The sequence below is a fragment of the Gossypium hirsutum genome, chromosome D09, assembly GCF_007990345.1.
Source record: "Gossypium hirsutum isolate 1008001.06 chromosome D09, Gossypium_hirsutum_v2.1, whole genome shotgun sequence".
NCBI classification, from domain to species: Eukaryota; Viridiplantae; Streptophyta; class Magnoliopsida; order Malvales; family Malvaceae; genus Gossypium; species Gossypium hirsutum.
Genome location: NC_053445.1, coordinates 47,521,718 through 47,536,474, shown reverse-complemented (window position 1 = coordinate 47,536,474; position 14,757 = coordinate 47,521,718). Strand labels below are relative to the sequence as shown.

The window sequence follows — 14,757 nt, the reverse complement described above, 5'->3', positions numbered from 1 at the left end:
ATTCTGACCTTGTCTCACAAAATCTATTATATCTCATGATTTACAATTCCATTGCTCACATCATTTCTTTTATAAGAAACTAGACTCAATAAGCTTTAGTTTCATATTTTATTCATCCTCTAATTCAATCTCTACAATTTTTGGTGATTTTTCAAAGTTACACTACTGCTGCTGTCCAAAACTGCTTTAGTGCAAAATGTTGATTTCCATTTTGCCCCAAATTTCACAGTTTATACAATTCGGTCCTTTCTCAATTAACCCCTCAATTAATCTAATTTTCTCAATTAGTTCTTTACTAGACATTATAAGTTGTTACACAACTATTGAAATTCAGAATTTCCACATATAACTCTATCTTCAAACTCTTTTACTATTAGTCCCAAACATTCACTTTCTATTCAATTCTTTCAATAAAATCAGCATATGAACAATTTAAAGCTCTAATTTCATGCTAAATCATCATATACTTCCAGCACATATTCATATCAACTTTCAACTTCTTTCATAAAATCAAAAACTAATGGATTTAACAAGTGGGCCTAGTTGTAAAAGTCATAAAAATACAAAAATTTCAAGAGATAGTCAAGAATTGAACTTACTTGTAATAAAAATATGAAGAACCAGCTTGAAGAAGCCCTTCCATGGTGTTTTAGCTGATGAGAATTCAGAAAAATGAAGAGAAATCTAGATAATTCCACTTGGGTCCTAACTTTATTAAGCAAATTTTGCAATTTTCCAATTTTGCCCTTAATTCTCCTTACTTTCTTGCTGATTTCATGCCTCTGCCGTCCAGCCCAAATAGACCTTGGGTCTATTTTCCTTTTAAGCCCTCTTCCTTTTATCATTTAAGCTATTTAATCATTTCCCAAAATTTTGCATTTGTTACAATTTAGTCCTTTTTGTTCAATTAATTATCGGAACTTTAAAATTTCTTAACGAAACTTTAATACTAACTTTTTAACACTCCATAAATATTTATAAAAATATTTATGGCTCAGTTTAAAATCCCCGAGGTCTTGATACCTCATTTCGATTCTAATTATTTTAATATTTATTTCTAGTGCACTATTCACTATTTCAAAAATTTTCCTAACTTCATATTTAACTTATACTTAGTAAATTAATAATATTTTCTACCCATTTGTCGAATTTAGTGATCTCGAATCACCGTTCCGACACCTCTGAAAATTCAAGCCATTACATTTTTTTTTTCGTCGGATTTGTGGTCCCGAAACCACTGTTCCGACTAAGCCTAAATCGGGCTATTACAGCATCATCCACGATGCCTTTGGCACGGAAGTAGTTTTCCATCCTCCACAAGAAATTATCCACATCGCATGTAGAGCTTGTACCCACAAACTCTTTCAGCTTGGGACATCCTCGTTACTGAGTGCTGCATTTGTCACTTCTTTCCCCATAGTTGCTCGACACAAGGCCAGCTCTCCCTCGAACTCTTCTATTCTTGTGCTCAAAGCCCTCGTCGTGGCCATTGTTTACTCATTCAAAGCCATCATCATGGCCTCGAGAGCATCGTTTCTCTCCGTCAGTTTCTTCCTTTGGGAATCTAGCAACTCTCGCACGTTATCCCTTTGGGAAGCGAGGCACGTGGTCACAAAGTCCCTGGACTGCTCCCTCAAGTCTTTAATGCTTTCCCCAAGCGCATTGCCCGACTCTTTTGCGTCCTCCATGGACTCTTCAAGTTTACCCACACGTTCCTCAACAGCCGACAACATCTACCTCAAAGACATTCTCGCCCACCTTTGTTCGAACTGTTCTCTTCGACATCCCAACGGTGCCTTTGAACCAACAGCTCGGATAACTTACTTGGTTCAAACCTTAGCTCGGATACCATTTGTCACGGGGCTAGAGTTTTCTCTTGCGATCTGTGCGGCCTTAGGCAATCCGTTCGTCCAAACTCCCCTAAGTCAGCCTTAACTCAAGTGAGGATTCTCAAAGAACTCCTCCAAGGCACCAATTGAAGAGCGGAAGTGATTTATGCCAAAAGAAGAACAACAAAGAACAGCAGAAAGAACGCTCGTAAAGTGTTTGAGTAAATGCTCTTTATTCTCTTATTCACAAAGAATAATGAAACAATTCAGAAGTGAGTACAACTGAGGGGGAGGCTCTCTATTTATAATTGAGCTCCCCGAAATCCGACGGTCAAGATACATTTATATCGACGGATGAGATTAACCATATCCATTTATTTTAGGGATTTACAAGATAAGCCTTATCAAATCTAATCTAATCTTTACAAGATAAGATTCCCTCTATCTTCTAAGATTATCCTAAGTTGCCATCTCATCATTATTGGGCCAACCAGGCTTCAATCTGACAGGCTTCTCCAGTCTCTCTTCGAATCGGCTAGCTCTCGTGGGCTAAATGATCCCCATCTGAGCAACAGACCTCCGCTGGATGCATTTGGTGCAATGGTCACAGGCTTTGAACTACGACCCGTGACACTAGTGTGTGCTAACAACTACTATAAACATATAATCAGTTAATAAACATGCTAATACATAAAAATAAATATAAAAACAACAAGTATAATTTTTTATCTGACATTTATCTATAGGCATTTTTAGTCATTCACATTAAACAATTTCATGATTATTTACTGTCCAAGAAAAATTATAAAAAAAGACGTTCGGACACATGAGTACCTAATCATACACCATACAATCAATGTAAGAACAAGTTCCAACTTGGCCAATCATAACATCAACTATGTGAAGCATAACAATAATAATACTCTCGGATGTTTAAGGTAGTTCACACAATCACAATAAAAACAAATGAGATATCCCTATATTTATGGCATGTCAACTACGTATGAAAGATTCCAACACACTTTAACAAGCAATTATGCCTTACCCTAAGCAAAATGAACCGCCTTCCATTACCGTTATCTCTACCTTGTTTGATCTTAGTATTCAGCAGAACCAATGCACCAGTGTTCGCATTGTCGGCACTAGCAGCTGAAGCTAAGTTGAGACTTGGTTCCAAGGTAGTTGTTGCAAAGGGATGGTAGCAAGTGATGATGGAGTTCGATTGTGAAGAGCTAGTCAAATCCATCAAGAAAAAAACGAGCTGCCTATGGGAAATTTCGAGCATTCTTGATGACATAAAAGGAGCTGAGCAGGGTTTAAGGGCGTATCTTTTGCTTGATTTAGACGTGATTACAACAGAGTTGCGGACTAGGTTGTAAAAAAACTCGACAGGGTTTACGCTTGCAACTTTAGCCCTTGCACCCATAGAAGAGCTGTGTGCTTTGCTGAAATCTGCTTGCTTCTGTTGTTATGGAGCATCTCTAACCAAAAAAGAAAACCCACTAAATTTCATTTTGACAAACAAACACGTTGTAAATTTACTAATTTGATGAATTTTAATTTTTATATTTTTTGAATTTTGAAAATTTATTTTTGATCCAAAATGGTACCCTTTTAAATTCGTTAGGTCAAACTTTTCTATTAATTTCATACTATGTATAAGTTGTGGATTTATTTGATATTCTTCAATTTGATAATTTTTAATCTTTACACTGATTGAATTTTAAAATTCCAGTCATGACTCAAATAGAAATTGTTAAATTCATTAACTAAAATGACATAATTTTTTGCGAGTAGTTGATATTATATTATATATGTAATAGTACGTTTATGACCTACAATTATGAAAATGACATAATTTAACTAATGATTTTAACGGTTATTATTTTGATTAGGAGTGAAATTTCAAAATTTGAAAGATATAAAGAGTAAATCTACAACTCAACGATAGTAAGGGGCTAATAGTAGAAATTGACCAAATATTTGTTAGAAGTGACGTCTAAAAGTCACATGGTAGTCAAAATTTGATGCGACCGATCCGGTTCAGTTTTCTAATATATATCATGCTATCCATCCATCCGTGATCCATCTACTTTGCCCCCTTAGATGTCGCATTCTTTCTCTTCAATCTCAAGGCTTTGAACAAAATCCAACTTCTTCAACGCTCTCTTTTATTTGAACAACAAACAAACTTGGTTTTATTCAAGAAGAGAAATGGTTGGTGGAAAAATCATTTAGTGGTGCCTTTCATTCTTCCTTTGTGCTTGAAGAAAACAGTGAATAAATGAAATGGTGTTCAAAAACAAGCTCTTCTTCTCTTCGAAGAAATCGGATTCTGACGGATCAAACAGCCCTCGATCTGCTTCCAATTCCCCCATCCGATCCGACAAGAAGAAACCCAGAGCTCCTACTTCCCAACAGGCCTCCATTTCCACTTCCACTTCCCTTTTCTCTCCCGTTGCTTGCAAGCAAACCCAAGTAAAAGATGGACCTAGAAGCAAGGACCTCAAACCCCGAACACCACCTTCTAAGCCCTCTTCTTCTTCTACCTCCAAGAAGCCCGATGCCAAGGATAGGTCCTCCTCTGGGTCGCCCCTACTAGCCTCCTCCTTGGGTTTGAACCGGATTAAAACCCGCTCTGGCCCCTTGCCGCAGGAGACATTTTTCAGCTTCCGAGGTGAGAAAAATCCAGTGGCTTCAGTGCTCGAAGCTAGTAACTTGTCTGGGCCTGGAGGTTCCAGTAGTGGTGGCGATGGTAGTTCGTCGAAATCAGGTTCTGGGAAGAAAGACGTATTGACCAAGAGGTTATTGCAAGACAGTTTGCTTGATAATGTGAGCAATTCGGATAGTATGTCGACTGGGAGTGGTGGTGGTTGGCACTCAAGAGAGCAGAGTCCTGGTGTGCAAGGGAAGTCACGGTTGCAGAACGGGGAACCATCTTCAGGTGCTGGTACTGTTCCTACTTTGACTCACCAGTGTTTCTTGTATTTCTCATATGCTTGATGTTTCAACTATGCCATTGATGATACTTTAGTGGCAGTATTGTTGCTTTATAGTTATCTGTTCTTATTTTTGTTATCTCCTCTATTCCGGGACTCTTTCTGGATTTCCTTGTTTCATGACCAGTTGGTTGGTAGATGCTAAAACAGTTTATTATGCTTTCATCATCTGTTTAGAATTACCCTATCTTAGATTAGCATTAAAGCTTTGAGCTATTCTTCCGTAGGTCAGAAAGTTAGAAGGCTAGGCAGAATGAACACGAAGCTTAACTTTACCACGAGGCATGATAAGTTGTGGAAGTGCATTTGAATTGGTGCCTTATAAAACTTATTGAGAGATAGAGAGGGTGATGTTTAAGAATTTTACTCTCTAGCACAGATGAAGATGCTAAAAGAACATGTTGCCAGACAAAGTTGCTTTGGTTTGATTGTTGTCACTCTGAGATGATAAAAGACATGCAATGGTTTAGTTAATATTATTTACTTTTACCATGCTCTTGTGCATTTTTCTTGAACAGTTGGCACTTGGCATGTTGCAGAGATTGAATTTTAAAGATTCTTTGTAAAGAAAATTTCCAATTTACCTTCTTTTTTTTTAAAGAAAAATTTTAAAATTGTGCTATTAGGTTGAGCTGGTAGAATCCAAATGGAAAGGTATATAATTTGCTCTAAGGATTTCTGTAAAGTTTCATTTATCTCAGTTAATATTAGATTTTTGTCGAGGGAAACATTAGCATATGAAAATTAATTGCTAAAAGTGCATGATATGTTTACTGCTGATCGCAGTGGGTAAATATATCATGTTCAACACAGAAATATAGTACTTGTGATCTTACTGATTCAGCTTTTATATTATATTGGATTCTGGTAGGCCTTTCTTCATTGTCTCTTCTTGCCATGTCTCAACAGGATCTTTTTTTTTGAATTCTGGACTAATCTTCTTCAAGAATGAAGAGATTAAAATAGAAAGAGCATGTAGAATGTGGATGGGTGATTAGTAGAAATAGAAATGGTTGATGGGCTATGGATTTTGGGAGAGCTAAAGGGAATTTCCCTAAGATGCTGATATGCTTGTGATTCTTAATATTTTTAGCAGCTGCATTTAATTTGGTATATTCAGTAATCAAACTGCCCCTTAGAGGGTGATGTGATTATAAAGGATATGAAATGAACTGCTTTTCTCATATTGCCAGTTCAAATTGTTGGTTATTATAAAATGCTTCTTATGTAACAAAGTTTTTTGAGTATTTACTGTCACTGCCCCATCTCCACCTATCTGAAGTTCTGAACTTCGATATGGACTTTGGAATACTACCCTTATGATTTGGTTAAAGTACTTTTGGGGCTTTTCTAGTTACCATCTTCTTCCTTCCTAATGTCATAAAGAAAGACCCCACTGCTTTTCTAGTTATGCATTTCTCTGAAGCTGCAACATTTCTCTTGAGTGCATTTTTTTCATTTCTCCTTTCTGTTTTAACTAGAAGAGGATTTTTATTTTAGAAAATTTCTGGGGGTTCAAACTCCTTTTTATTTGGAACGCTGGGTCATAATAAAATGGTTTCGCTGCATGAAGGCTTGCTGGCAATTTGTTGTGATTCTTCTTTCAAACGTTGCTTTGATACCTTGGAATTTTGTTACCAGGGCAAGACGAGTCATCACTTGGGCACTCTGGAGGCTTAAAAAGTTCAGATTTTTGTACACCAGAGGTACAGTAGTATTTTCGTTGATCCTTACTTTGCTGTTACGTATTACTAGGGACAACTGCCTTCTGTTTTCATTTTAAGTTTTAACTTGTGATGTGTTATTTCTTTCCCAGATTTCATTTGATTGTGAAAACCCAAAGGAATCTGAATCGCCCCGTTTTCAAGCTATTCTCCGTGTTACAAGTGGTCCTCGGAAGAGGTTCCCTGCTGATATTAAGAGCTTTTCCCATGAACTAAATTCCAAAGGTGTACAACCATTTCCGTTTTGGAAACCTCGGCGCTTAAACAACTTGGAGGTTTGTTTCTATTTCTTGCCTCCTATTTTCATTCAGTTATGTGTTTCTAACTAGAATTTTCTTTTTATGCAGGAAACCTTGGTTGCTATTAGAGCAAAATTTGACAAAGCAAAGGAGGAAGTGAACTCTGATCTGGCTATTTTTGCAGCAGATCTTGTTGGAGTTCTAGAAAGAACTGCTGACAATCATCCTGAGTGGCAGGAAACTATTGAGGATTTGCTGGTTTTGGCTCGAAGCTGTGCTATGACACCACCTGGTGAGTTTTGGCTTCAGTGTGAAGGCATTGTTCAGGAGCTAGATGATGAGCGTCAAGAACTTCCTGCGTGTGTGCTGAAGCAGCTTTATACCCGGATGCTTTTCATTCTCACAAGGTGTACAAGATTGTTGCAGTTCCACAAAGAAAGTGGGTTGGCTGAGGATGAACCTTTGGTACAACTTCGCCAATCTAGAGTCCTGCATCCTGTAGACAATAGAAAATTTTCAGGTGTTCTAAGAGAAGCAAAAAGTTTGGGTTCATCAAAGGCATCAAAAGCAGCCTCGTCTAAGAAATCTTATAGTCAGGAGCAACATGCCTTGGATTGCAGTAAGGACCACATTGTCCTGCCAGGAGGTTCCTGATACGAGCCAAGGAGGTGACACTCAAGGGGTTGTTTTTCTTAGCGGTCCAATCACTCGAAGCAAGGCACGACAATTAAAATCAAAGATGAATGCTTTTGTCCAAGACTTTGTTGCTACAAATTTAATTCATCATGTTCGTGACGTTGACAAATACGGGAATGCAATTCACTGAACCAATCTTGGAATAGTGAAAGCCCATAAATTGGTGGATTAATCTTTTATGTATCTTATTATTATTTGCTTAATTCTCATTGGTTGAGACACATCACTTATGAGTTTTAAGTAATTTTATTGGTTAGGTTATTATTTATTTATTTTCTTAGATAATTTTAAAGAGTTTTATTAGGGTTCAATTACTCTTGTATTTTGCCTATAAATAGACTTGCTTTCTACACATTGAAGGGAATAAAAAAAAAGAGTATTTGTTTTCTTCCAAATTTGTGTCAGGCAAATTTTTTAGAGTAGAGTGATTCTTCTCTTGCTATTTAGTTTGGAGTTTGTTACTTTCGAGGGTATTTCGGAGTTACAAATATTTAAATTTCTTTCCCGTTCATCGGTGTTTATAGAGGTTCTTCTTCTAGGGATTTCGTAGGGAACTGCTCAATTATTGGCGTTTTTGGTTACAAGTTAACCAATGGTTCCATAGGGCAAATCTATCTCAATTATTGGCGTTTTTCTTCTTCTAATTTGTGTTTCTCTTGTGTCTAGATCCGGGATTCCGCATCAGTTTTTTTTGCACTGTTTGCTTTTTTTTTAAAGAATAAGAGGAGAAAAAAAATCGACGAAACCAATGAAAAGTGTTTTTGGTATTTTGACTCGTTTCGGATATGATTTTAGCTTCAAAAATAACACTGAATGGCAATCGACGAAACCAATGAAAAGTGTTTTTGGTATTTTGACTCGTTTCGGATATGATTTTAGCTTCAAAAATAACACCGAATGGTAATTGACGAAACCAATGAAAAGTGTTAAATGAAAAGTGTTTTTGGTATTTTAACTCGTTTCGGATATGATTTTAGCTTCAAAAATAACACCGAATGGTCTGAAACTGATACCAACTGATACGGAATCCCAGATCTAGACACAAGAGAAACACAAATTAGAAATAAAAATGAGAATAAATAAAATTAGTTAAAAGAAAAAAAAGGATAGATTTGCCCTATGGAACCCTTAGTTAACTTGTAACCAAAAACGCAAATGATTGAGTGGTTCCCTACGAAACCCCTAGAAGAAGAACCTCTAGAAACACCGATGAACGGGAAAGAAATTTGAATATTTGTAACTCCGAAATACCCTCGAAAGTAACAAACTCCAAACTAAATAGTAAGAGAAGAATCACTCTACTCTCAAAAATTTGCCTCACACAAATTTGGAAGAAAAAAAATTCTCTTTTTTTTATTCCCCTCAATGTGTAGAAAGCAAGTCTATTTATAGGCAAAATACAAGAGTAATTAAACTCTAATAAAACTCTTTAAAATTATCTAAGAAAATAAATAAATAATAACCTAACTAATGAAATTACTTAAAACTCATAAGTGATGTGTCCCAACCAATGAGAATTAAGTAAATAATAATAATAAGATACATAAAAGATTAATCCACCAATTTATGGGCTTTCACTATTCCAAGATTGGTCCAGTGAATTGCATTCCCGTATTTGTCAACGTCACGAACATGATGAATTAAATTTGTAGCAACAAAGTCTTGGACAAAAGCATTCATCTTTGATTTTAATTGTTGTGCCTTGCTTCGAGTGATTGGACCGCTAAGAAAAATAACCCCTTGAGTATCACCTTCTTGACTCGTATCAGTTCCATTGCTCCCATTGATGACACACCAAAGAACTTGGAGTCTCCTGTGAGCATAGACAAAATAACTTCTTGGAAGAAACTCGCAACTCCTGCCAGAAAAGGTCCAAAGGAAGTTACTGCTATTAAGGCGCAGCATAATAGCACAAGTGAAACTCTGAAAAGAACAGGGACGTCTGATGTAGGTCTGACTTCTATTAACCTTCAGGAGCTTCCTGCTGCAAAAGAATCTGAAGGGCAGCCTTCTAAGCATCAACACAAAGTTTCTTCGGGTTCTCAGGGAGACCAACCGACTGCTTCTGAAGGAAGTTCTATAATATGCCGCATTTGTGAGGAGGAGGTTCCCACCTCAAATGTGGAAGATCACTCAAGAATATGTACCGCTACTGATCGATGTGATCAGAACGGCTTAAGTGTTGATGAACGTCTTGTAAGAATTGCTGAAACACTTGAGAAGATGGCAGATTCCTTTGCTAATAAGGATATCCAACACTTAGGGGGCCCAGATGTTGCAAAAGCATCAAATTCGAGTGTGACTGAAGAATTTGATGTTCTATCTCCTAAACTAAGTGATTGGTCAAGGAGAGGTTCAGAAGACATGCTTGATTGTTTCCCTGAAGCTGATAATTCAGTTTTTATGGATGACCTTAAGGGTCTACCTTCCATGTCATGTAAAACTCGCTTTGGTCCAAAGGTTGATCAAGGAATGACAACATCGTCTGCAGGAAGCATGACTCCTAGATCTCCTTTATCGACACCAAGAACTTGTCACATAGACTTGTTATTGTTAGGCAAGGGTGCTTTCTCTGAGCAAGAGGATCTTCCACAGGTATCTCTTTGCCAAGTTATTATTTCAGAATGATTAGCCTGAACGTGTGCACACCTTTCGTGGTGCCCGGTGCAGCTGTGGCTAACCCTAGCATTGACTGCTGTAACGCACTCCAATCGGTGCACCATGATTGCCTTTGCAGCACTCTAAGGATCGCTTCTCGACTCCCTTCTCAATGCAATCTCCCACCACTCACTTGTGCTTGAAAGAAAAGCAGTGGTGCTGCATGCTTAATTGGGTAGGAAAATATAATAACGCCATGGAATATGGATACCTCCCTGTTTTTTTCTTTCTTTTTTAATGGGTAATAAGCAATGGTGGTGGTAAAATGGAAACTAATGAGAGCAGCAGTTTCTTTTATATATTTTTCTTACAAAACAGTGGGCACGTTTGGTTCGCTGTATTGGATTAGAGGTGTAATTGAATAGAAGTGTAATGGAATAGAGGTGTAATAGCAAATCAACTGTTTGGTTGAATGTAGTGGAATAGAGGCGTAATAGTAATCTTGTGTTTGGTTGAATGGAATAGAGGTGTAATAGTATAATGGAAAAACTAAAATGACTAGAATACCCTTAGCATAAATTTGTTTTGGTAAATGATTATTGTTATTGTTATTTAAATTTTAATAATATTATTATTATCAATAATAAATAATTTAATCATATTTAAATATAATTATTATTAAATATATTTTAATTAAAATATATAATTTAATAAAATTCTTAATAATTAGCAGAAATTTGTTTTGGTAAATTATTATTGTTATTGTTATTTAAATTTTAATAAGATTATTAATATCAATAATAAATAATTTAATCATATTTAAACATAATTATTATTAAATATATTATAATTAAAATATATAATTTAATAAAATTCTTAATAATTAATATTATTATATGAATTTACTCAAATCATAATATATGATACTGTAAAATATAAATTAACATAATTATTATTAAATATATTATAATTAAAATATATAATTTAATAAAATTCTTAATAATTAATATTCTTATATGAATTTACTCAAATCATAATATATGATACTATAAAAGAAAATTTGAAATAATTAATATTAAATATATTTTAATTAAAATATATGATTTAATAAAATTTAAAATAATTATAACTAATAAATTATATTTTATGAATTTGTATAATTTAAAATAATTATTATTACATATAATTTAATAATAATTATAATTTCATAAAATTCTTGATAATAAATATTCTTATATGAATTTATACAATTTAAAATAATTAATATTAAAAAGAACTAAAAAGCACGTCCCGATGAATTTGGATAAATGATTGTTTAGATGCACTTGAATCAATAAATTCATTCTTGATGTAAAAACCTTTTTTTATATTAATTTATATAATTTAAATTTTCAAAATACTAATAATATAAATAACCACTTATTAAAAAATACATATAGAATGGATCTAGATAAATAGGTGTCCAAATTCAATTGTATCTAGATAATATTCAAATAATAAACATAAAACAGAATGGAATGAAGAGGGCGGGCAGACAGTAAAAATTTTGCCATGAAAGTATGACTGCGGATGCCTGCTAAATAGAATGCATGTCTTACAAGATCCACCTTGTTTCTCAAATGATTGGATAAATTTTTCTTACACAATTATTTTCTTATCATTACAGCCTAATCTTTCCAACCCAGATCACCGCACAAGAGAAAAAGGGGTTAAAACAACAGAAACGGTTCAGAAATTCTAGTCGAGACCAAAAGCTTGGCCATTAAATTCACAAATATGTCAATAGCCCCAATAGTCATTCCGGATCTCATCATCGAATTTCTTTTTAAGCTCTGGATGTTTCTCAAAGTACTCGTCTGCGGTCATGGTGCTGATCTTTTGCTGTTCATAAAAAAAGATAAAAAATTCAGCAATTGTGATTTGGAACACAACGACACACATTTCGGCATTGTTTTATTTATTACCTTAAGTTCTTGAACCTCTGCAATTTCTTTCTCCAATCGCTCGGACTCTTTCAAGGATTTCTCCTCTGCCTCTTTCAATTCTACAAGCTATAACCACAAATAAATAGCACATCATTCGAGGAAAAAACTTGGAGATAGGGTAAAAGAGAGTCAATTATCCTGTTGATTCTCACCAATGCATCAAATTTTGGTTTGTATTGAGGAGTGACGGTGTCAACAAACTTGGGGATCTCTACACCTGCAATGGAAGAGTATATAACATTTGTAACTGTGAATCCCTTAAAACTCCATCCAAACCTTATAACAAGCATGATAAATATGATTACTTCGACTGCTAGAAATTGCAGACAAGTGAGAATTTAGTAGCTAGATGTCTATATTTTCTTCATTCTACTTTGAACATAAGTATAGGAGTATCTCAAGTTTTGGTGTCCAGAAGAATCTGATCACATAATAGCATTATTGAAATGAAACATCTACGGCATTAATCTGAAATTGTTAAATGCTAATAGCATTCAACAAGTGAATTGCACACAAATAAGAATTGTATTTGCAAACAAAATAACAACCAATTTAAACAATGTCCTCATTGGCAACTGATTTCCATTTAACTTTCAGTGAAGTATGGGGCATGGAACTGATCTAGGAAAGATCAAGGAGATCTGGAGCTGGAAAATGATTGATAACTGTGTTACGCAAACTCGAGTGCAAGTGTCAGATCAGGCTAAATGTCCAAAATGGGTATGTTCAACTTTTTTCCAAGAATTTGTAGGGTCCTTGAAGGGTCATATCCCCATATCTATGGTCCAGATATAGGTCAGGCATTGATATTTCCGTAAAAAACAGTCAGAGAAATATAAAGCAATAGCAATAAAATCCATACTTTACTAATACCCCTTCCAAAACCCCAAAAACCGAGAGTGAAGAAAGGAAAGAGCTAGCTACTTAAGGTGACCATATCAGCATCCAACTAAGTAATAGTTCCCTTGTACCATAGAGATGATCTTCAAAGTAACAAATTCAGGAAGTGGCACCGCATGAGGAACACAAACATGTGGAAGCCAAACAAATTATGATTTTACAGACCTGCAACTGATCTAAGCATAACCATATATAGGATGACTGGAAAATTGGATAGAGAGTAGGCCAAATATGATAACTATCAAATTAACTTACTCTCATATGCCTCTTTGTACATATCTACCAGGCGAGAGCCAATTCCTTTTCTATAGTACTCCCAGTCAATGGGTTCAGGTTCCTGCTTAAGAAATCGGATTATTAACAAGATAGGACTGAAACCTTGAACAAAACTAAAATTTCCTTAAAAATGAAAAAAAAATGGTTCCAAAATCAAACCTTGAACAAAAAAATTCAACCTTATTGAAAATTTATTTCAATATAAAATATTAAAATCATCATTAAAAAACTAAAACCCTATAAGATCTAATCAACGGATTAACCCAACAAATCTATGAAAAAAATCAATAAAAATGCTAAAAAGGAGTTAGGGATTAGAGAGAATATAAGAAAAAGACCTGGCTGAATTTGGTTTGTAAAGTAGAGTTAACTTCATCAAAAGTGTGACGAAGAGTAGCGAACTCTTTGCGAGCCTCATCGGAGACTAAAAGCTTAGCCATCCCTTCCCAATCAATGTTCTTTGATGCTTTGAACGCGACATCGACGACTTTCTTCCCCGATCCACTCATTTTTCTCGCACTTTCTCGCTTCCCAAACGCGAGACGGTGGAGATTTGGTTCGAAGAAAACTATTGTTGATGTTGGGAGGGAGAGGGTGGGGTGGAGCAGCAGATTTTGGCTGGGGAGGGTAAAACAGAAACGATTAGCTAATCCTTACTTTTGAAACGGAATGGCTAATCGTTGTTGAAGCAGAGAAAATGAGGAATACATCCGTGTTGTAATAGGCCTGTAATAGGCAATACATCAAACCAAACACGGGATTAAGTGGAGATTAGTGGGGCCCACGGATTAGGGGTGTATTGGCTAATCCAATACACCCAACCAAACACGCTGTAAGTGTTTTTTTTTCGTTTTAAAGTTTTAATATTACAAATACAATCAAGTATTGTATGAGCAACTAAAATATCAAATTAAATCAATGCAAAGCATAATGGATAAAGAATTAGAAGCAACGTAACATAATTCTCATGTAATCACACATTACAATTGTGTATAGTGAGACTTGAACTTAAGTACTCGATGGTTTAGGACCTCATCATATAATTTTGATTATATTATCAATTTTTCAGTTAATATATCATTTGTTAACTAAATTTTACTTTGAATGTTTAATTTTATATTTTTTAATCTCAATTTGATACCCATATCCAATGACACCATGTTTGCTTTAATAAAAAAGATAAGAATTTAATTTGAAAAAAAATATAGGTATCAAATTAACCATTGAAGTCAAATTTAAGTGCTTAATTTGGTAATTGAGACAAAAAAAAATTAACTCAACAGGGTTCATGCTTGCAACTTTGGCCCTTGCACCCCTAGAAGAGCTGTGTGCTCTGCTGAAATCTGCTTGCTTCTGTTGTTATGGAGCATCTCTAACCAAAAAAGAAAACCCACTAAATTTCATTTTGACAAACAAACACGTTGTAAATTTACTAATTTGATGAATTTTAATTTTTATATTTTTTAAATTTTGAAAATTTATTTTTGATCCAAATGGTACCCTTTTAAATT

General features: G+C 35.0%; 2 protein-coding genes across 2 annotated transcripts; one reads left to right on the top strand and one right to left on the bottom strand.

Moving 5' to 3' along the window:
- Positions 1-3,860: 3,860 nt before the first annotated feature.
- On the top strand, positions 3,861-10,258 carry LOC107890862 (probable serine/threonine protein kinase IREH1). The gene is given in 5 exon segments (XM_016815446.2): positions 3,861-4,779; positions 6,470-6,534; positions 6,645-6,827; positions 6,900-7,459; positions 9,257-10,258. Coding segments are annotated over 5 exon segments (2,328 nt in total). The 5' UTR covers positions 3,861-4,118; the 3' UTR covers positions 10,116-10,258.
- Positions 10,259-11,708: 1,450 nt separating this feature from the next.
- Positions 11,709-13,755, bottom strand: LOC107944918 (ATP synthase subunit d, mitochondrial). The gene is made up of 5 exons (XM_041101055.1): positions 13,585-13,755; positions 13,226-13,307; positions 12,223-12,287; positions 12,050-12,136; positions 11,709-11,966 (listed from the first exon to the last, which is right to left on the bottom strand). Exons 1-5 carry the CDS (start codon positions 13,753-13,755, stop codon positions 11,865-11,867), a joined length of 507 nt encoding a protein of 168 aa, XP_040956989.1. The 3' UTR covers positions 11,709-11,864.
- Positions 13,756-14,757: the final 1,002 nt, after the last annotated feature.

Excerpts from the sequence above, each read along its gene's own strand:
- LOC107944918 (XM_041101055.1), bottom strand. The coding sequence starts at position 13,755 with ATGAGTGGATCGGGGAAGAAAGTCGTCGATGTCGCGTTCAAAGCATCA. Across the intron at positions 13,308-13,584 it reads TACAAACCAAATTCAGCCAG|GAACCTGAACCCATTGACTG; the intron begins GTCTTTTTCTTA and ends TTTCTTAAGCAG. Across the intron at positions 12,288-13,225 it reads GTACAAAGAGGCATATGAGA|GTGTAGAGATCCCCAAGTTT; the intron begins GTAAGTTAATTT and ends CTTCCATTGCAG.